Source organism: Vipera ursinii (genome assembly GCF_947247035.1).
Source record: "Vipera ursinii genome assembly, chromosome: 2".
Classification (NCBI taxonomy): Eukaryota; Metazoa; Chordata; class Lepidosauria; order Squamata; family Viperidae; genus Vipera; species Vipera ursinii.
The window spans coordinates 153240614-153264795 of record NC_139513.1 but is presented as its reverse complement, the minus strand read 5'-3'; the positions used below and the strand labels follow the sequence as shown (position 1 = coordinate 153264795).

General features: G+C 39.9%; 1 protein-coding gene across 1 annotated transcript in view; it reads left to right on the top strand.

The window, feature by feature from the left end:
* The window catches only part of LOC310633419 (keratin, type II cytoskeletal 75-like), a gene marked incomplete at both ends in the record, with an annotated part of 50874 nt that extends 27301 nt beyond the window's left edge, over positions 1 to 23573 (top strand). Inside the window, 10 exons of the mRNA XM_083351124.1 lie at positions 640 to 700; positions 1186 to 1281; positions 2540 to 2704; positions 3102 to 3227; positions 5437 to 5657; positions 8132 to 8160; positions 8280 to 8750; positions 18587 to 18660; positions 22573 to 22668; positions 23478 to 23573. Coding sequence (XP_083207250.1) covers positions 640 to 700; positions 1186 to 1281; positions 2540 to 2704; positions 3102 to 3227; positions 5437 to 5657; positions 8132 to 8160; positions 8280 to 8750; positions 18587 to 18660; positions 22573 to 22668; positions 23478 to 23573 — 1435 coding nt within the window. The remainder of the gene's footprint in view (positions 1 to 639; positions 701 to 1185; positions 1282 to 2539; positions 2705 to 3101; positions 3228 to 5436; positions 5658 to 8131; positions 8161 to 8279; positions 8751 to 18586; positions 18661 to 22572; positions 22669 to 23477) is intronic.
* Positions 23574 to 24182: the final 609 nt, after the last annotated feature.

Here is a 24182-nt window from a genome sequence, read left to right as displayed (position 1 = left end):
GTGCCTGGCGCAAAATCACCCAGAGGCTTTCATGACTAAGGGAGGATGAGAACTCAGCCTCCTGGTTTCTAGGTTGGTGCTTTAACCACTAAGACCCAACCAGCTCTCTACATGATATGATAGCTATAGGCTAGTAATTACAGTGTAAAAACAAGGGATGTTTCTTCTCTTGATTGTTCCAGTTTATGGAACACCTTGCTTATCTGAGTATTTTTTTTTGAAAGCTTTTTAAAAAATCAGTTTTCCAACAAATATCTAGGGCTTTGCTTGAGTTTCAAATTGTTGCTTAGGTAGTTCATTATTCAGAGGGATACATTAACTCACGGGCGTCAAACTCGATCGCGTCACATGATGTATCGCGATGTATCGTGACTTTTTTTGCCTTTGCAGAGCCGGGGTGGACGTGGCCTGTGTGTGACACATCTGGCCCGTGGGCTGCTGTTGTGGTTTTTTTACTTATATTTGGTTTATGTAAGCCACCTGGGGTGAATCTGTTGGTCTTGAAGAGAACCTAGAGGTCTTTTAACTAAATGGATGAAAAGGTGGCAGAATTATCTGATGAAAACATACCAGCGAGACCTGCTTTTAATTTAAATTTTTCTGACATTAAGAACCAGACTTTCTTTTTCTCTAATGCAGATATGAAGATGAGGTTAATAGGCGTACAACAGCAGAGAATGACTTTGTGGTGCTCAAAAAGGTAATTTTTAAGCATAAAACAAAAATACGTGAAACTTTGCACCTGGAGGTTCTTTAATCTAGCTAGACCTCTGTAGATACATTAAATGATGGCAACAAATCCATGCACATAGAGGAAAGACTAAAAAAGTTTGATTTTTTTTGGGATGAATAGACTCTAATATCTATCCTTAACCCTGTTCCAGGTTTACATTGTATACCCGCTCCATCAGCATTCTTGGATGGATTTATAAGATTTTACAGTAAATGCTGCAACTTAGGAATGTCTGCTTAATAATCAGCTCCCTGGCACTTCATGTCACTCACTTTTAATTATGATTAAAAATTGTGTATGATCCATCTTGTATATGAGATGATATTCAAACATGTTTTCCTTATTACACCATCATAATGAATATACAGTTCCCTCTACCCCATAAAATGACTTTTTTATTTTGTATGAAACTTCCTTTTTTAAAAAAAATATACAATTTCCTCTCTACGTAGGATGTTGATTGTGTCTTCCTCACTAAAGAAGAGCTGGAATCTAAAGTTGATGTTTTAGCACAAGAATTGGAAGTTCTAAGGTGTATCTTTGCAGAGGTGAGTATCTAGTTCTTATGAAACCTATTGGTAACGTATCCATAGAGAACAACAACAACAACTTTCTTTTAGGAACCTCATACAATTGTGGGTTTGTGGTCCTCATTCACCACTGCCCTAATAGCTTTGTACAATATGCACACTTTTAATGGCATTTACTTCTAGGGGCCCTAAAACAGGACCAACATACTTTAATTGTTAAGCAGTAGAAGGCAATAATGTAGGGGTGTACAAGATTAGTTATTTATTTATTATTTTATTTTATTAAATTTATATACCGCCCTTTCCCGAAAGACTCAGGGCGGTTTACAAGGCATTTAAAACAACCAATACAAAAGTTAAAAACAAATTTAAAAAAGATTAAATCATCCCTAGAATTAAAAACCCCAGTTAAAAATTCTCAGCCTGGACCGGAAAGCTCGAAGAGCCAGGTTTTCAGGTCCCGGCGAAATGTGCGGAGGTCGGGGGCAGTCCTAAGCTCCACGGGCAGCTGGTTCCAGAGGGCAGGCACACCCACAGAGAAGGCCCTTCCCCTGGGTGTTGTCCGCCGGCAATCTTTTATCGGCGGCACCCTGAGAAGACCCTCCCTGTGGGAGTGCACTGGACGAAGGGCGCACTGGACGAAGATGCAGGGGAAATGTTTGGTTTAAAATTTGGAGCAAACTATCAGGTTCCTGAGGTTCTGGAACCATTTGGGGTCAGAACTGGAACCCAGAAGACATTGGCTGTTCCAGGTTTCAGATGAAACATAATCCAGATAGGCCTGTAGGGCAAGACAATGCATGTTATTCCCTCTGACAGCTCTTCTTGTCAATAGTTTCCACCATGGTACATTCCTCCATCCTGCCCATTCATCCCATTTTCCCAGTACCTTCCCATCCCTCTCCCTCTTCAGCTGCTATTACTGCTCTCACCAATTTCTAGCATGGTACATCCCACTGTCCTGTTCACCCACTCATCTTCTCAGACTCTTCCCTCCCTCCCTTCAATCCCCAATGTATTTGGCTTATGTGCCATATCTCCCACCTTCACCCTAAGCGACTTCTGCCAAGACCGACCTAATCATTCTGTGCACAGAACAAAACAGTCCCTTATTTGTTCTATGTTTGGACCCAAACCTCAGAAACCGGCATGCCTTGCATCGGGAATGGCGCACCCGAAAGTAACTGTTTTTTTGCATGCCACAGTCTGTACATGTAATCTTTTATATATCCCTACAAGGATGTGGGAACTTATTTTGGAATCATATGCTCTACAGGAATTAACTCAGTTCAACCACCAAATCTGTGACACTTCTGTGGTTCTGAAAATGGACAACACGCGTGACCTGGATATGGACCTCATCCTTAAGAACGTAGAAGCCTGGTATCAGAATATTGCTCACACCAGCAAGCAAGAAGCTGAAGCTTTTTACCATAGCAAGGTGAGCATTAGTTTGATAGTCTTAGGGACCTTGCTTGCAAAATCAAGCAGATCAAGATGCAACAATTAAGCTCTTTTTTTTAGTAAACTCATCCATGAGTTGGGGGTTTGGAAGCAAACTTTGGCACGGACTGTCAGGAGAGATGCTTAAACAAAGCACTTGACCACTAGGAAAAGTAATAGTGTCCTCATCCCCCAAATCTTACTGCCTTCTTCAGATCTTCCTGTCCACTTTATACCTACAAATCACAGCTATTATAACATACAATTATATCCCATGCTGGTGTGCCCTATACCACAAAACACAGCAAATGTTGATTTTTTTAATGTTGATATGTCATCAACTGCTCAAATGACAGCAAGAATGAAGCTGAATTCTTTTGTTTTTCATTTATTAGATTGCAGAGATTCAGAGCAATCGAGGCAAATTCAATGAAGAACTGAAAAACAACCACCACGAGATTGCAGAGCTCAACAGGGTGGTCCAGAGGCTGCAAGTGGATACTGATAATGCAAAGAAGCAGGTAGGGGAATCAATCTCATTTTATTGCTTCATCTTGAATGGTCTTGTTTTCCTACAATAGCAGGTAAACACATTCTCTGGAATCTCCAGATTTGATCGATCCTTTCAAAGACACTCGGTGTAAAGAAAAATAAAACTACTGTGGTTTTCTTGGAAGATTCCTCTCAGGTGCTATTCTGGAATGCCCACTAGATTGCAATGTGTCCTTTCAGCCTCATTTTGGAAATACCACAGTGGAAAACTATAAGGGAACCTATGGGCTATCGGGGTCTTGTTCTCCCCCTCCCCCCAAAAAAAACCCCCCCAAATAGAATAATCCCCGTTCTCTCCACAAATGTACATTTGTTTTCTAAGGAGGAAAATATCTGAAGGATAGAGTTAGCTTACCATAAAAACAAATAAGAAAACATCTCTTGAATTGTGTTTGGCTTCTGGGTCTTTTTTTCTTCTTTTCTTTTCAGTATCCTGATCTAACTGTGGGATTTCCTGATAATCTTCCAAATCCTAACCATGTTAGAATTGGATTAGTTTTTTTTTTCAGATCAGCCAAGGTCAATGGGATGCTGCCACCTGCTGTGGCTAGAAACAAATAGAAGCTGTCCAAGGCTTGCATATATTATACCATACATGGCTACATTAAAAGATGTACTATCTCTGCAAAGAATCTGATCCATAGTGAAAGGCCACCCACATATTAGCTATGTATGTTTGTTTCAAGGGTTGAAAACAACCACTGGAACGAAATACAACATTTGGAAATCAAACGTTAATGGCAGTGATTTCAGATGATCAAATTCTCGTAATATAAAGAATCAGATAATATATAAAGAGTTGGGAATATTAGATACGGAATGGAACTAAATTGAGAAAAGAAATTTTAGAAAACAATGCCCAGATTAGGAAATAAGATTGGAAGCTTAGGCATAAATATTGCAAAGTTGTTATTAGATTTCTGCTCAAGAAAACATGATCAGCCTCCATTTCACAGCAAAACTAAAATGTATTAGAAATATATGGGTTTTCATAGATAATACATAGGTAAGGTAAAGATAAAGGTTCCCCTGCACATGCGTGCTAGTTGTTTCCAACTCTAGGGGCCGGTGCTCATCTCCGTTTCAAAGCCGAAGAGCCAGCGCTTGTCCGAGGACGTCTCCGTGGTCATGTGGCTGGCATGACTAGATGCCAAAGGTGCATGGAACGCTATTACCTTCCCACCGTAGTGGTCCCTATTTTTCTACTTGCATTTTTACGTGCTTTCGAACTGCTAGGTTGGCAGAAGCTGGGACGAGTAACTGTGCTACGCGGCACTCAGGATTCAACCCGACAAACTGCCGACCTTCTGATCGGCAAGCTCAGTGTCCTAACCCACTGAGCCACCACGTCCCTCTAGATAATGCATAGTACCCTGTAAAAGAAAAAATCTAAATGAAATAAAATGAAGTCTGCTAATGCAATCTGGAAGTGGGGAAGAAATCTAAAGGGCAAGTTAAAGCAAGGCCTGTATTAAAAATAGCACAATTACTTTGCCACCTGGTTGGCAAGGATATTATGTCATGACATGCTGATTGAAATATTCAATCGGAAATGATACCTACCAGTATATTCCTTTTTCTAGAAATAGCCCTCAATGAGTGAAAATAGGATATATATTCTATTTATTATCATTTATTATGGTAATAAAACTTATAGCAAGAGAACAAAGATTCTGATATTGCTGGTGGACTCTGTATCTTAGTTACTTCATTCTTTGCCATCATTTGCCCTGTTAGGTCCTCATCCCATTTACTTTCCTGTGTCAAGATGTCTTTTTCATTACATAAGGAGTTACTGGACAGCAGACTGAGTAGCGATGGAAGTAGGGTGGGTAGAGAGAATGTACAATATTGTGACTTTGGGGCACAGGTATCATAGAGGAAGTATCATAGAGCAGATAACATGGTGGATTCTCACATGTTCAATGTGTGGTTTCTCTTATTTCTCAGAGTCCAAGTAACTTCCCTACTTGTTCCATGTGTCTTCTCTATCTGCTTTTGATTCTACCAACATCCCTGACCAATTTAATTAGCTGAGAGGAAAGAAAATGGCTCCTTTAGATAATTTCTTCAACACTACAGACAGCCATCATGGATCAGATTCAACATAACTCTGTTTCACACTGCCTTAATCAGTTGACACTACGTATCCTTAAGCTTTTCTTCTCCTGATCCTAGGTTGCCAGTCTTCAGTCAGCCATTTGTGACTCTGAGCAACGTGGCGACATTGCCCTAAAAGATGCTCGAGCTAAGCATGTTGAGCTGCAGACAGCCTACCAGCAGTCAAAAGATAAACTGGCAAGCCTGCTCCGTGATTACCAAGACCTGCTAAACACTAAGCTGGCTCTAGATATTGAAATTGCTACCTATAAGGCACTGCTGGAAGGAGAAGAGAGCAGGTGAGGTGCACTTTTAAATATATTTAGAAAAATATAAAAACACATATTTGCAATGCCCAGCTATCGTAAGAGGTAACAATCTGTGGTTTTCTAGATATTGTTGGGTTGCCATTCATCCTAATCAATATGGTCAATAGTCAAGAAAAATTGGAAGGCATAAGTTTCCTTTTCTTTTTTCTTTTTTTTTCTTTTTATATGTAACATTAGTATTGCTTGTAGTCATTTTATATAAGCTAGAGGGCGATAGAGTTAATAGTTTATTGTTTTTAGCATATGGATGTTTATGATTGTTCTTTGTTTTTATACCTTGTACTTAGCTCTGGGAAGTCGGGGGGGTGAATGGGGGGGAGGGATAGGGAGGGTTAGGTAGGGGTGGAGGGAGGGGGATTGTTAAAGATAAAATGTACTGTAAAACTTTTCAATAAAAAAAAAGAAAAATTGGAAAGCTAAACACCCAAACCTTAGATTGTTATGTTATACATTTCTGTTATAAAAGATGCTAAATGTGGGAAACTGGCATTTTGAATGCTAGACTAAAAAGGAAGGCATCAGATTGGCAATATACTATATTTATGGAAGGAAAGATATCCAATGAATCACCAGTGTTGGTGGTTTGATAGATTGGGTGAGGTTGGGAATAATGTACTGTATAATTCTAAAATAAAGAATTGAATATTGGAAAAAAGTGCCCTTACATACCCATCCTCAGAATATAAGTTAGTTTTTACTGGGAGACCTCTTTCCAGAATCAGCAGGAAGACGTGATTTCTGAAAGGTGTTATTCTTTGCAACACCTGGACACTATATTCTACTTTTTCTGTACGGAAATCAGATATGTAGCACAAGAATCTACTGAGCTACTAGATGGCAGCAAAGAGTTCTTTAGATTTTTGAAACCCTGGGAAGACTGATTCACCTCCTTCAGTTTTTCATAAGCTTTATTATGTCGGTTGCACATGCAGCCAGATGTTTTAGATTGGATTTGGCATTTTTATCCACCTATTGAGTCTTTCCCAAGGACCTGGGGTAGGCAGATGTTGTTTGAGGGTGTTAAAGTTATTGTAGCAAGGTGTAACTTGTTCCAAGTAAAGCTGCCTTTTGCAATTGACTGACAGTGATTTTTTTTCAATGCTAATGGTGTTCAAGTAGTGTGCAGATGTTTTCATTATTAATATAATTATTTTACATAATGCTCAATATTTGTGCATGTTTCTGCATAAGGATGGAGGTAGAGTCTATGTACATAGGATAGACTCTTCTTCATAACTTCTCGGTGTTTTAGATTACAATTCCATAATTCTCTACCAGAGAGACCACATTTTTTTTTGTTGAGAGCTTGGGAAGCTGCAGACTATCTGTTCTAGAGGTAATCAGGCTCGGGAAGGCTGATCAATAAATGTTCTCCCAACACATGGACAGTTGGATAAGTAGGTTGTGAGGCAACTGGAAATAACTCTCCTGTCCCATTTCATTCATTTCTTACATATTCTTACATATTACATTCCACCCCAAACTTTCCCGAAGGCAGCCACCCACAGTCAATGCCACACAGTCCCACAAACTAAATGCAATATTCATCAGAGCAGATTCACAAGGCAGGAAGGAAGTCTGTAGTTCATAAACAAGGTTTCAAAGTCCGCAGGGCAAAGTCCGGAGTCCACAAACAAGGTTCAAAGTCCACAGGGCAGAAACACGATCCAAAATCAAGGTTTACAATGGTTGGGGAAGTGCGTGCAAAGCAAACAATTGTTCCTGACAAAGACATCCTCCCCCAGCCTCTAATTAAATCAGCTCAACCCAGGTGTTTTTTGTAAGGAGGGGTGGGGTGGCCTGCTAACCAGCAGCCTCACAAACCTCCTTTGAGCTTGCCTCTGCTCCACTCTCTGTGCCCTTGGATCAGGTGGAGGAGGCAGCTGATCTGTTGCCTCTCTTCACCATTGCCTGTCTACAGCTGATCCTCCTCTGCATTTGTGAGGGCAGGCAGATCTCCATCTGGTCAACCACCTCCCCCAATGCCGGAGGGTCCTGGGACAGCATAATCCTTAGCCCCTGGCCCCTCCAGTCATTCCAGGGTAGACATGCCATCCCCATTGGATGCTCCTGGTTCCAACTCCTCCTCCTCCTCCTCCAAACTGGAATCCGAAGGAGCCATGACACTTAGGATCCCTTCACCCACCTTTCTGTGCATCATCAGGACTGAGATACCAAAATCCAGGCAACATGAGATGGCAGAAAAATGTGACTTTGCTTCCATTTAAGGACCACAAGGATTTCTGCAGTCCAGATGTGCTAGCCACAAGCCAGAACATCCTATTTAAACAGTGGTGCTGACCATTATGACAGTGAATATAGTACTGTCTATAGACGAAGAATGCAAAATGTTTGCTTTTGAAATATGGGGTCTTTTAAGAATATGGTCTTGTATAGCCACCCTGCACTTATGCTTCTAATTTTCACTTTTCTCATCCTAACAGGATTTACACAGGCAACCCTGTCAGTGTTGGTGAGTATATTGAACATTCCTCCCCCCCACTTAAAAATGCGTGACCAAATATTGTGTGCTTGATATTTTCAAGCCTGCCATCAAAGTAACAGAACCTCTCTTGTTTGCCACCTTTACAGCAATGTTTAGTGGAGGCTACCCAGTGGGTGAGGGTCCCCCTGGAATGGGAGCCGGAGTGGCCTACGGTGCTGCTGCAGGAAGAGGCATGGAACACAATCATGGGAACTTTAATGGCACAGGAGAAGGCTTTACTACTGGGAGTGCACCTTGTATCCACACTATGGGCCCCAGGACTGCAGGAGGCTCAGGAGGCATGGCAGCTGGAGTCAATCATGGGATGGTACATGGGGCTGGGTTGGGAACTGCAGGAGGGGTTAGTGCCAGCAGTGGTGGCTACACAGCCAATGTTTCCACCAAGCATGTAATGACCTCTGGAGGTGGCGGACATAACTCAGGCCTTTCTGCAGATAGTCACCATAGTGGAATACACCACAGTGTAGGAGCCACCTATCTTTCTGGAGGGTCTGGCAAGGGAGGGCATAGTTCTGGGGCTGGAGGCATCTCGGGAGCTGTGTTTGGGGCTTCCCGTGGTGAGAGCAGCTCTGGGCTTAGAAATGTCCAAGTCACATCAGTCAGTTCGTCAGTCAGAAAATTTATGTACTAAATCCCAGGGGCTGGGAAGAAGGAACTTCATGTGGAGACAGATGCATGAATCATTAAATGCATGGCTGAGAACAGCCATGCTCTAGACTAAGACCATATTGAGGGTTTGGGGTGTGCCAGGAGCCAGCCTCAGGAATTGGGTATGGCCATGGCAAATGAATGGGTGGGGCTGATGCAGAGCAGATTCAGAATCAATCCTCTCAAAGGGAAAATTGAGAACCCCTCCATTTCTGCCATTCCTTTCCTTCCCCAGAACCAGTCTTGATCAATTGCTCGATTAATCAGCTGAATGGCTGAAAAGAGCTGAAAAATGATGAATAGGCTCTGAGGGGGGCATGCCTAGGCATCTGGGGGCTTCACAGGGCCTCTGGATTGCCCACCCCATGGGAAAGAAATAGCAGGACCTTATATTTACTTGAGATAGCTTACTGTAGATTGCTTCAGCATGTAATGGCCGGGGTTTTCTGTCTTTAAGACTCTTCAAGCAGTCTCCAACCATGTATGCTCCTTTTTCCCCAGTTTACACTGGGAATATTTTATTTTTATTTTTTCCTGTTTTTGAATTAGGGATTTTATTTTAGTTTTTGATTTCCTTTTTGCCCTTGGTGCCTAGCAAAGCATTTCAGAAAGGGAAGCCACATATTAACTGTCCAAGATGGGATTGCAAATAACATTTCTTTCCCTTGCCCCTCCCTTCCCCCATGTCAAGGATGAGATTTACCATATACACATTTTAACACTGATCTCTTCTCTTGACTTCTTTGCGCCCATTTTCACAGGGGAATACCTCCTTTGATTTTTTTTTTCCCCTGTTACAGCTAGACTTGCCATTAGATTGGGGGTGGGGATCACATTCATTGTCCCGTATTGTTAAAACGCCTTTATTTAAAAATATGTATTCTGAATTCAGAATTGAAATTATGAAATCTTGGGATGAAGAGAATGATGCGGGCAGATTCTCTGCTTCTGTATTCAGATGTCACTGGTAAAAGCCAAGTTTCTGTCAAAAAAGATTAGTAGAAATTTGAATCCAAATAACACTTTAGAAAGTTTCCTCATCGTAGCGTGAAATTCTGTTGCATCTTTTTAATTAAGTGTGCTTTGCCATACATAGTTCAATGCATGCATTACTATTCTGATTAAGGATTAGTTGCAAAGGACATATATCTTTAATATCTACGTTGTTGCTATATTTTGCTCCTTATTAAGCTCTCCAAGCTTCCTTCTATATTTTCAATAAATTGCATGCATGCATTTGGCTTCTGCTTCACTTTAGTGTTTTTGTTTCTTGCTTCCTTCTGTCTCTAAATTTTTCTCTGTAAACTGGAAGTAAACATATACATGCTGGCCCAGCTCCCTCTGTCAAGTAGACACAGAGGCAAAATTCATTTACTTTACATTAGAATTCAAGCTTACTTGGCATCTCATTTTCGGAGCTAAATAAAAATAAAAAATGAGCTTTTCAGATCTGCATTTCTCTCAACTTTGCAGTGTACTTCCATGAGTAGAAAAGTATATTAAATTCTCCATAGTAATACTAACACATTAAAGTATATCATTTACATTTAGAATGCATGAAAGCAATATATTTGGAGAAATCGATACAAGCATATACCATTTATTGCAGATTTGCTTAAGAAAAGTTCTGCACTTTGAATGGGAATAGGATCTTTGACATACTTGGGGTTGTATTAAGCATCAGCCATGCACATGAAAAAAGGCACATGTGAATTTATTCATGTTGAGCTTCTCCACTGAAGATCAGGAATACTTTCCAAGTACCCCTTGTGTGAAGGACCTCTACACTTTGAAGTTACACAGCTGCACATTGTGAGACTGTGCAGAAGCTCATCTGAATTGCTTCTACCCATAAATTGATCCACACTGATTTCCCCTTTACTTTTATCTCCAAAGAACAATGCCATATCACACTGAGGAACAAAACCGAATGCCTTTTGGACTTCATCCAGCGTTTGATCTGAAGGGTCTCATTTAGTTCTGTAGATTTCCTGTACATTTCTGATAGAAATTAAAAGCTGTGGCAATATTCCTGTGAACCTATTCACTGTGATGAGATGGAGGTTTCCTGCTGCCTCTGCTTCTCCAAGAAAAAAATTGTGTGACCCACCAAAATGGAATCAATTAAGATACAACTAGACATTCTGTTCTGGAATATTTCTTAAGCTCAGAAACCCTATGCAAAGGTATACCAATGGGAATGCTGTTTATAAAAAGCTATACATTACAGAGCAACAGGTATACAAATGAGTATATTTTATATATATTCAGTAGGGAACATGTATAAATTAGAAGAAAATATAATAGATACTGGATTTCTGCAGCAAAACTGATGAAACCTAAATTCTTAAATGTAGGTGTCAAATCAGTCAGTTTAGACAGAGTTTCACATTTCTAAACACACAGAACCTCACCAAGTCAACAAATCAAGCACATAAAACTTGCTCTCATAACCATCTGTTCCTAAACCAGATGATGCCAAAATACTGATGTGTGTGTCATGATGCTACAACTCAAGCTCTGTCCTTATAGATTTGCACTGTGATGCTGCATCAGATACATGGAATGAAGTTTGTGACATGACATTATGATATATATACATTTTGTCACTTCTCCACCACATCATGGGCATCTTTGCCTAATGTGGAGATTAGGAACAGATTAGAAATCCTCAGTAAGGAAACCATTTAATTTTGCTACATAAGATTTCCAGCAAGAGTGCTTTAGAGAGGCAAAACAATTGGCAAGGAAGTGAACTCGTTCAGATGTTAACTTGAATATGGGAGGATTTGTAAGCAAGTTGAGGATAAGCAAACATACTGAGCTCTCTAGTATGCCACTGTATCCTATCTCTTGTTTACGCCTATACCTTCTATGTAGAGGATCGCTCTATGAGGATAGAGTTTTTAAATAGAATATACAAATACAATAAAAAATCCATTTTCTGACACACACATTCTCCACTGAGAGCATTGACAGATCATTTAGGCCAATGTTTTTCAAACATGGCAACCATGCATGGATTTTAATTCCCAAAATTCCCCAACCAGCACACCAAGGTTGAGAAATATTGATTTAGATAGCTTGTGACATGTTGCTTTGCAGGTAATTTTTTTCTAAGCTTAGCTTCAGAGAATGTGCTTCCACCATTTTTTTTAAAGCAAGCCCTCAATGCAAACTTTACTAAAACTTGAGGAGAAAACATAGTTTTCTATCATAAGAGGTTTTATCGCTTTGTTACGGTTGATTTTTTAGTAACTTCAGATTGTGGGGATGATATGAATGAATGTTTTCCCCAGAAAGTGCATTTAGAAAATCGCTAACGTATTTGTTGACCAAAATGCTCCTACTGCATACAGGTCCTCAGCTGTTTGGATATCAGAACCAATGGCTGCAGACATTACATGTAGTTCACAGAAGAAAGATAATAACAATAAACAATAACAATAAAGTTGGAAAGGACCTTGGAGGTCATCTAGTCCAACCCCCTGCTCAGGCAGGAAACCCTATACCATTTCAGACAAATGGCTGCCCAGTCTCTTCTTAAAAACTTCCAGTGTTGGAGCATTCACTGCTTCTGGAGGCAGGTTGTTCCACTGGTTAATTGTTCTAACTGTCAGGAAGTTTCTCCTTAGTTCTAGGTTGCTTCTCTCTTTGGTTAGTTTCCATCCGTTGGTTCTTGTCCTGCCTTTGGGCGCTTTGGAAAATAGCTTGACTAATAGCAGCCCCTGAGATATTGGAAGACTGCTATCATGTCCCCCCTCGTCCGTCTCTTCATTAAACTAGACATACCCAATTCCATCCATTGCTTCTAGTCCTGGCTTTGGGCACTTTGGAGAATAGCTTGAGTCCCTCCTCTTTGTGGCAGCCCCTGAGATAGTGGAACACTGCTATCCCCTGTATGTATTGGGCTTGTGATACTACACCACATGCGTTGCTGGAGAGTTAATGGCTCTCCAGCAACCCAGACAGGCTGTCTCCAGTCCTGCAATTGGTCAGCCCCAGGGGGCAAGCACGGGTTCAAACCTATTGGCTGCTACCTTAGGGCTAGGCTATATATTGTGGCTGGGTGCGGCCCAAGCTCAAGTACAGTTCCAGCAAGAATAAAAGAATGAGTTTCTCTGTACTCCGCCTTGTGTCTTCATTCCTGCTCACCAGAGCCCACGACTTAACATCCCCACCTCATCCTTCTCTTCATTAAACTAGACACGGTCTATTCCAGCAACCATTCCTTAGATGTTTTAGCCTCCAGTCCCCTAATCATCTTTGTTGATAGAGACAGTTTTGTGTAGTGGTTAAAGCACTAGACTAGAAACCAGAAGACTTTTATTCTAGTCCCTTCTTAAACATGAAAGTCTGCTGGGTGACTTGGGGTCAATCATTCTGTCTCAGTCCAATTCAACTTATAGATCTGTTGCTGGGAAAACAGGAGGAGAAAGGGGTATTCGATATGATTGCCACTTTGATTTATCTAATAAAATAGTAAAGGAGGAAAGAAAATAAATAAAGATAAATAAAAATCCCCATATCCCACCTTAGCCTCTAAAAGGTTAACAAAAAATCCATTACAGTTCTTGAAAATAAACTAGTTTGCCACTATTCGCTTTAATTTCTTTGATTTACTGGTTTCCTTAAGTGAAGAGTAATATCTGAAAGAATACAAGGTATTGGATGTGAAAGAAAAGAGCTTCATGTATCAATCAAATTGTATAAAGAGCACACACAAAATGGAACTTAATTACTTAACAAATGACAACTTAGCAGGAGCAAATGCAGGGTGGGTGGGGGAGTCCTCTTGGACTCACAACTTCTGCTCAGGAAGCAGGTGGCAGATGTGCACAATTTCAACTGGGATATCAATTATACCCATTTCTAGACTAGGAGGCTCTGATCAGGATTATGCATCCTTTAATTACTTACCAGTTGGTTTACTGCAAAACCATCTATTATAATGCCTTGGTAAGATCAAACTTGGAATACTGCATCCAGTTTTGACTGCCAAAAAGATGTTTGAGACTCTAGAAAGAGTACAGAGAAGAGCAACAAAGATAATTGGGGAACTGGAGGCTAAAACATATAAGGAACAGCTGCTGGAATTGGGTAAGTCTATTTTAATTGAGAGAAGGACAAGGGGAGACATGGTAGCAGTGTTCCACTATCTCAGAGGTTGCCACAAAGAAGAGGGAGTCAAGCTATTCTCCAAAGTGCCTTAAGGCAGGACAAGAAGAAATGGATGGAAACTAATCAAAGAGAAAAGCAACCTAGAACTAAGGAGAAATTTCCTGACAGTTAGAACAATTAATCAGTGGAATAACTTGTCTCCAGAAGTTGTGGGTGTTCCAATACTGAAAGTTTTTAAGAAGATATTGGACAGCCATTTGTCTGAAATGAGGTAGGGTTTCCTGCCTGAGCAGGGGGTTGGACTAGAAGACCTCCAAGGTCCCTTAAAACTCTGTTATTCTGGTCCAGAATGCAGTGGCATGGGTAATTACAGGCAAACAGACTACATTAATATGGCACTACTGCTGTACTTCAAGAACTGCACTGGTTCTCAATAGATTTCTGAGTAAAATTCAAAGTAATGAGTATCACTTATAAAGTCCTGCATGTAATGATTTAATTTCAGGATTGCATATTTATTTTGTTGTTGATTATGTTGTTTTTAATATATTGCTATGTTGTCCAGATTCCCTTTGGCAAGTGGGTAGCCATATAAATTGATTTAAAAAATACAATAGACAGGGTTCCTGGTAAAGCCATACTGGATGGGACTTCCTTCATGTACATAGGGCAGGGGTGTCAAATTGCCAGTCCGCAGGCCAGTTGCATCATACCGTAGCCACGCCCACCCCAGCTCCAGCAATGCACAAAAAAGTTGCGAGATGTCACAAGACGTCACATGACATGGCGAGTTGGACATCCATGACATAGGGGATAAAAATATTATGACATCATCAACCCATATCATCATTTTGATGTCATTGTGGCTCTCTGATGGACACTGAATGAAGGACACAAAATTTAAATCTTATATGTCACCTTTCAAGTCAATGCACTTTGGGGACACACTTTGCTGCTTTTTAGAAGAGCTGTGAAAACATGACTCTTTACCAAGGCCTTTTGTTTTATTTTTTATCTTTTATGGATTTTATTGTAATTCCTTTGACATTGGTCAGTTGACCAGAATCATTGAAAGTAGGGGCATACCTTGTACATTGTATTGTCCACATACTTTATATAGAGATATATATTTGCTGATAATTTATTTGAACATATTTGTGTCTATGTATAATGGGTTTTATTAGTATTGTATATCAGTGATTGCATGAACTCTGTAGATGTCATACACTAAATAAATATACCAGTCCAGAATCTGATTTTTTAAAATATAAATGATGCTGTGCTTCAATGGTTCAACAGCCTAGGTATCTGAACATAGATCTTTTTAACATTTATATTTTATTGTGCTTTACTATCCACGTGAAATGTTAATATATATATACTGTTGTCCATGTATATGCCATACAATAAATAATAATGAAATTAATAAATAAGAGGCATACAAAATTAATGTTTAAGAAATTACTAGTACATTTTTCCTCAAAATTGTATCTTCCTGGGATCGAACAGCTACCGTGCAAGTCTCCAAAAAGATCCAGCTTCATTAAGGACCCACCTACAGGTGCAGAGGGTCTACACATCCCCACTCAGAAAGTAATTATTCATTTTTCCTGATGAGTTTAGATCCTGCTTGTAATTAACCCACTGAATTAGAGGTTTATTTATTAATCAAATTTATTTACCTGACCAACTCATGCAAAGTGGCTCTGGACAGCCTGCAGACACCATTAATTACAAGCCACAAGAACAAAAATAATCCAGGTGGATAGGAGACAACATCTCATTCTGGATTTAAATTACAGCTCAAAATAATATTAAAGGAGAGGATTTTATTGAATGCATTTTCTTTGAAGCATGTAAAGATCCAAACAAAGTGAGCAGATTTGCAACCAGAAAAGTGGAAGCATGAAGTTCTTCCTAATTCAAGGTGATTTTCCACAGATAATAGCATGCTATTTGGCTAGAGAAAGGCAGCTGGATCAGTTGTACCAGGTGGAATGGATTCCAAGTTTTTTTCAACTATTGAGCCACCTGCTTTTATTATTTTGAAAAAGCAGAAAAGACAAGGTAGAATGAAACTCTTATTGGCAGTCAGAGTTAATCAGAGAAGTCAAACCACAATAGCTAATTTCCATCAATAATTTTTTTAAAGCTAGGTAAGAAAGGAGAGAAAGAGTTAGGACACATGGCACAATTTACAGCTCATTAAAGCTACAAGGTCAACACTGTTAAGAATACATTGAAGCAAACAATTCAGGATGTCTTCATATAAAACATTAGCCCTGGGAAGAATGATGTTTAATCAAAATACATCTAAGGAGGAACCTCGGGCATATGATGTCTGATGTACGGAAGGCTACATTATCAACATGTTTGTAGATGCAAAAAACTGCAAGGTGACAGCAAATAATCCAGTAAAAATCTGGATTTTTACTAGCAGATCTTGATAAGATAGTATTATAAAAGTTATAGAGAAAAAAATCCCAAGTGCAATATTTGAGGATTTAATTACGTAACACAATTAAGGAATATAAAGTGGAAAAGTGCATCTGTTGCCAATGGCTTAATATCCTATTTAACAAACTGTCCATATTTTCAGGGATCATCTTGTATACCTGCCATTTGTTGATGGGGGGACATCTATGGACCAGCCATCCATGTGTTGAGAATACAACTTGATCAACTTTCCCCAACCAGATGCCTTCCAGAAAAATTGGTCTACAACTACTAAATTCTCAAGAAATATAGGTGTTCATTGCACTTGCTAATTACAATTTTTGGAAATTACAGTCCAAAATATTCAAAGGATCTTGCTAAGTTATAAAGTAGAATAAAATTCTAGGAACATAACTCCTACCTCCTACGTTATATAGAAAAATACACAAATATTCAGCATTAAGGGGTACACATTTAAACTTACAAGCAGCTGAATGAGGTCAATCTTCCAGATTTCAAATATTTACAGAATTCATAGAATGTGAATTGCCAGCTAGTGGTCAGTTGGATTCTTTTTTTTATTAAAGAGTTTTACAAAAACAAAATTTTACAATATATCCCCAAATCCCTCCCACCCCAAACCCTCCCACTCCCCCCCCCCACTTCCCAGAGCTAACTACAGGATTATAGTTACAATAATCATATTCTAAATAAAAATTATGCATAATATACAATTAACCAAATTCATAATGTGCTTTAACTCCCCTTTAACATAACTACAAACAAAGTACCAATAACAATATCCCACTAAAATCTACTCATAAGCTAAATGGAACTTTTTAGTCCCATATTTGTTCTGAATATAATTTATCCATCTCCTCCAAACTGAAATATATCTTTCCTGTGAATGATCTTTCAAATAAGCAGAAATCTTAGACATTTCTGCAAGATTCGAAACTTTAAACACCCATTCTTCTATAGTGGGCAAACTATCCTTCTTCCAATATTGTCCCACCAGTAACCGTGCTGCTGTTATCATGTTCAACATCAAGTTAGTTTCTTTAACATCACAATCTACAACAATACCCAATAAAAACAATTGCGGAGAAAACTTTATCTTTCTCTTAAAAATCTTTTGAATGTTCCACCAAATTTTGATCCAAAAAGCTTTTATATTTCTACAAGTTCACCACATGTGAAAATAGGTAGCTTCTAAACTACCACATCTCCAACATTTAGACTGTAAATTAGGATACATGTTGGGCAACTTCTTGGGATCCAGATGCCATCTATAAAACATTTTATAAAAATTTTCTCTTAAGTTTTGAGCCTGAGTAAATTTAACATTTCTAACCCAAATTATCTCCCAGGTGTCCAATGAAATTGGTTCCTGAATATTTTGTGACCACTTTATCATACAGTCTTTAACCAGTTCCGTTTCCGAATCCAATTCAATTAAAGCATTATATATCCTCTTTATATGTGCACAATTTAAATCTCTAATTTGTTTTACTAAATTTTGATCTGTAATTGTGATGCCAACCTTTTGATCTGACTTCCACCTAGCTTTCAATTGGGTATATTGAAACCAAGAGTAACTTATGTTTTCTTGTCTTAACTCCTCTAATGATTTATATCATTATCAGTTGGATTCTTGATGTATATTTCTACTGCTTCTATTCTGACTTCTTCAGGTTGATTTTTTTGTACTATCACCAGGACTTTTTTTGTCATAGAACGCTCAGAACGGAGTTCTGGCACCTTTTTTGGATGGAACCTTGTAGGGTAGGCAAGGCGGGTTGTATAACATGTGTGAGTTCCGGCACATTTTTCTTTTACAAAAAAAGCACTGACTATCACTGTAGGAACAGAGAAAGATTTTAGGACACAAGTACAATGAAGTGCATTTGTTGGTCACAACAGATCCCACAGTGGTCAGGTCTGATAATTTATAGAGGTAACTTTCATCATTATTCAGGTCAGCAATAAAATGAGTTCTAATTAAAAGTTTGCAAATACCTGTGGGGCACAACTTCAGAGCTTTCCATTTCTAGCCCTCCTATTCTTAATGGACAGGTACTTTTTGTTTTGTCTTTTTAAATAAACACCTGCCCATTATCAGGGTTTATCTATGAAAAAAAGATCATTGTATGTCAAGTTTTAAACCTGAATTTCCTATGTGCTTCAGATGAGATCCAGTTTAAGAAAAATTTTCTGGATACAAAAATAGAAGTAGCAGAAGAGTTATGCTGGAATTCCCAAGTAAACAGTATTTCAAACATTTATTCCTCTAACCACTGGAAAAATTGTATAAGCAGAGGCCTTATCTAAATTAGGCAACCACCAGTTTCTATGTCAACCACTGATTTTGCCCTACTTCCTTGGACTGTAAATGACTCCCATTTTCAATTAACACCTGGAAGAGAGGTTACTTAGACAAACTAACTCTTCCTATTTACTCTAGCAAGTAGTGAAATAACTAACTTTCTGTCTAATGCTAATGAGAGCCACTTTGGGGTAGTAGTTAAAATTCTGGCCTAGAAACCAGGACACTGTGGTTCTAGTCCCACCTCAGGCATGAAAACTGGCTGAGTGATTTTAGGCCAGACATTCTCTCTCAGTCCAGCCTACCTCCCTGATGTTGTGCATTATATATGTTTGCTAGCTTGAGTTGCCTTTCAAGTAATAACATTGAAATAAAAATTAATAAATTAGCTGATTATTTCCAGGGCTTTTTTTGTAAAAGAAAAAGGTGCTGGAACTCACACATGTCATACAACCTGCCTTGTCTACCCTACAAGGTTCCATCCAAAAAAGGTGCTGGAACTCCGTTCTGAGAGTTCTATGAGAAAAAAAGCCCTGATTATTTCCCTTTTTTGTGTCAGCAAGGTGCCTGAAATTTACTAGATATTTAACCCTCATTAGTGTAAACTTCCTTTACTGACGCCTGAAATGATCATCCTGCCACTTGGGCTCACTGTAGCAATTAGGGAAGGATTTCTGGTGCTGTAAGTAATTAATGGGTAAGGAGTCTGGATGAGCCCTTATAGAGCCTCTGGGAGGACGATTTTAGCCATTTGTCAGACAAAGCTGCTCAACTTCACTCTGAGTCCAAATCTAATTGCGCAGATCCTGTGGAAGTGACCAAGGCATAGCCCTAGCCTAGCCTGATTATGTGAGAGGAGTTTGAGCAAGTCAATACTGAGGAAATGAGCAATATGTTTGGTCCAATCCGCTCTGCCGCCTATAGTCTGGATCTCTCCTGGTTAGTCATGGTTCTTTCGGAGACTGCATGCAACTGGGTCCAAGCAGTGGTTTATGCCTCCTTGTGGGAGGAGGTGCTTTGCCTGCCTTGGAGATAATCACCTCCTTTTTCAAGACACCATCCTAGAGACCCTCCTTTCAGGAGACCTGAAAGTCTTGAGTAGCTTCTGTTTAGTTTCCAACTTTCCCTTTTAAAAGGAACTTGTTGAGAGGGTGCAGAGGTTATGGAAGAGCATTCTTAGAATCCAGTTGAAGAACAAAGGCCTCATGTGACCCACAACAGCCTTCAGTAGGCTGCAGGGCCTTTCAACAGAACACCTTCTGAAAAGTGGGTGACCATGAGGGCAATCACTCTGGAGAATGGTATGTGGCAGCCTTTTTGAGTGGCAATTGTGGTGCTAGAACTGAAGTCAAGGCCTGGACCCGTACTTAAGGCCCAGCCTCAGCATTGCTACTGAATGCCACTATTCAAAGGGGCCTAGATGAAAGGAGTATAGAGAATCATTTCTTTTTTGTTCAGGGAAGGGGTGACATGCCAGCAAAGTCAAATGAGGCATTTTCTGAATTTTTGATATGACAAGCCCAAAGGTTTCACCATCATTGATCTAGACTCTTTTCAGCTTGGAGTCATGCCAGGCTGTAGTTATGAGATGGCATTGGTTGCGCTTGTGGATCAACTCTGATGGGCTTGGGATGGTAGTGATGTCCTTACTGGCTCTCCTGGATCTTTTATCAACTTTTGATACCATTGCCTGTTACAGGTTCTTGATTAGTGTAGTTAATGGTTGCATTATTTAAATTTACACTATTCAAGAGACATTTCTACAGAAAATATGGTAACTGCTTCCAGCTGAATGGAAATAGGTAATGGATATTTTTATACATAAATTTATATGTATATAAAGGAAACATTAAAAGAAAGGAAAATATACTTTTAATTTATATTTATGGTTAATATTTATCAAAAACAAGTAAAAACTATTTTTTTTACTATAGATTCAGATACTCCATCTTGTCATAGGGTTGCTTTGACCATGTTCATGTTCTTCAATCGCATCACATTTTTACTCTAACTTTTCCTTTTAAAACTTGTACTGTTTTCCTCCAATGGAATCTTCCTTTTCTCCATTTTGCACACACGAATATAAGTGCTATCTAAAACCCAAGCCACAACTACAAGAATGTATCACAACCAACATGTATATAATTTAATATCTACATAACACTACTAGATGACAGCATTTGACATCCTGGGGTGTGGAATAATCGGTATACAGATAATAATTATGCATCTCCACCTCATACTAATGCCTCCTTAAGTAACACCAGCTGCCTGCAATTAGTGCAGGTTCACATCCCACCAGGCTCAAGGTTGACTCAGCCTTCCATCCTTCCGAGGTAGGTAAAATGAGGACCCAGATTGTTGGGGGCAATAAGCTGACTTTGTAATAATGCCGCTTGGGGTGGTGGTGAAAGCCCTAATAAGCAGGCGTATACATAGAATGAAGGCTATTGCTAAGCACATTTGATTTGTGCTTTAAATTGTAAGCCACCCTGAGTCTTCGGAGAAGGGCGGGATATAAATGGGATTAAAATAATAAAAAATACTGAGCAGGTGGATGCTGTTTAAGTGCTTACCCAGTGCCTCAAGGCTGTGAGGGTTTGGATGGGGACAAACCAGCTGCTGCTCAGTTCTAGAAAGACAGAATGGCTTTGATCCCAAAGGGTCTGGAAAGGTGACCTCTTTGACTGTGGAGGGATAACACTTTCCTGGCAGGGTTGGTGTGCAACCTGGGGGTTCTCCTGTATTCACTTAAAAAGCAGATTGCAGCCATGGCCAGGGGAGCCTTTGCCCAAATTTATTTTATTTTTGCACCAATTGCATCTATTCCTAGCCTGGGTGGTGGTGGTGGGGGGGAAACTTGCTTATAGTAACAGTCACCTTAGTCAGCTATCATTTGGATTATTTATTTGGAGCTGCCCTTGAAAGGTCAACCAGAAGCTACATAATAATAAACCTTTATTGTCAAAGTACAACATGTGTACATTGAGATTAGCTGAGCCTCCCCCCATGCTCTCTCCCCCCAACACACAGTGACAACAAACCCTCCATCCTACCACACCATGTGAACCAACTACACCACACACCGGCCTCCCAAGTCAATTCTGCATAAGATTATGTCTCATTTAAAAGCCTAATAGCCCACAGATAAAAGCTATTTTTCAGCCTGTTGGTACGGCTGGCTATATTCCTATATCTCCTACCGGATGGTAGGAGAGTAAAGAGATACCGTCCAGGGTGTGAGTCATCCCTGAGAATCTTCCTCACTCTTCCAAGGCAACGAGCCCTGGCGATGTCATCCAGTGGTGTCAGGGAACAACCCACAATGTCTTGTGCTGTGCTCACTACCCTCTGTAATACCTTCCTGTCCGCGGCTGTCAGACCAGCATACCAAACCACAATACCATACAAGAGGACGCTCTCTATAGTAGACCGGTAAAAGAGGGTCATTAGCTGTTGTTCTACCCTGTTCTTCCGCAAGACCCTGAGAAAGTGAAGCCTCTCTCTAGTCCACGATGCAGTGATGTGAGCAACGATGGACATCTCATAGTTTACCCAGCTTAGATTATTGTTGTATGCGTTGCACTTACTCCCCATAGAATTCCAGATGCAGTACAAATGCTGGATATCGCCTTTACAACCCTAGATGGCATAGGACAAGATTATTTGCAGGACTGTCTGTTCTTGAGGGTATCTGCCCATCTTGTCAGACAGAGTGAGTGTGCTTCAGATCCCTTCCCTCATACTGTCACCTGCTGGGATCTTGAAAGTGTGGCTTCTCCTTAGCCACTTCAACCCTTTGGAACAGCTTTCCTCTTCAGATGTAGCTGCCCTCTCCATCCTCTTAGCCTTCTAGAGGGCTTGAAGACCTGTCTCTTCCACCAACACTGGACTATGATTGGGATGAGCCACTAAATATCGGTGTGGCTTATCATGATGGTGTGGTGAGAAATAAAGTCATTTTATGTTGTTGTTCTATTGATTTTTATGTGAGCCATCTAGGATTATTGTATATGATAGGCAGCCATGTTACAAATAAATAAATAAAACATGTCTGGCACGTGCAGTGATGCTGAGTGTGTTCCCACTTCCCATTAAGCCAACCTTCTTCAAGCGGGGTGACTTCCCAGGTTATCCAGGATGGCCATGCTGGCTGGGGGATTCAGAGCCCTGAAGTCCAGGCCTGAGAAAGATACCCAGACTGAAAAAAATTGCCAAGCCATGTGATTTTGTTTGGCTATAGGTGACTTTGTTGTGTGAACCTAGCCATTGTGCTTATAAAGCATAACTGTTGACTAAGTGCATTATGCCAACCCAGCCAATTCTGGTTTATTCAACAAACCACGGCACAGAGCTAATTTTCAAACAGGCTTTTAGATAAGTATCTAAATCTTTTTATGTATATGTCTAAAACTGGAAATGCCTGCTTACAAAATTATTTATAATTTTATTGATTTATATGGGTCCTATATAAAAAATCCCCTTCTACCCTTATGGGTAGTTTGTGTCTTGCTCAGTCTCAGATTTTCTACCAAAGTCCTGGAAGTTTGATGGTTCTGCAGAGTATCTCCACTGTTCCTACATTGCACTCTTCTGGATAGAGAGCCTTGTCGTTGCTCCTAGGATCTGTTGGAGCCACTCTCCCAGTTTAGGAATCACAGCCTCAAGTGCTCCTACCCCCACTTGGCACTACTTTGGCCTTTACTTTCCACATCATCTCTAGATTCTTCTTTCAAGTCTGGTACTTTTCCAGATTCTCATAATACTCCGTCTTCCTGACGTTGGCACCACTACATCTATCACCATCACTGTCGTCTACTCCTTGTCTATTATCACGGTATCGGACTGATTGGCTATTTGAAGAGCGGTTGGATAGCATTGTAGTTAGAGCATCATCTTTGACACAGGAGACTGAAGTTGAAATCCAGCTAATACCTATCTTACAAATAGGAGTCCTTGGGCAAAGACACCCCCCTAACACTACATTGTCTACCTCAAATATGAAAATGACACAAATTAGAAGAGTTCTGACACTTGGCTGTCAGCTAGATTAACAAGGTTTATGTAAGGAACCAGGGCAGTCTGGCAATCATACATAGATGAGACAAGGGAACCTGGAATGAATGAATGAATGAATGAATGAATGAATGAATGAATGAATGAATGAATGAATGAATGAACATGGGGTGGTGTGGTGTTCGAGAGAGCAGGTGCATCTTTTCTATATTGTAATTATATAATTATATAATAGGGAAGAACACACACACACACACAAAAACACACAAATCAGGTCTGGATTCCCTATTGCTTCCCTATTGCTTCTTACCATGCCAATTTGCTCTGATGCTAAACAGCAGACATCATGGCTGAGGTCTCTGTCACTTCATGGGTTGTGAGGGGCCCTTAATTCTAGTGGAAGGCAGTGGGGAGGGAGGACTGAGAACAGATATAACAGAGG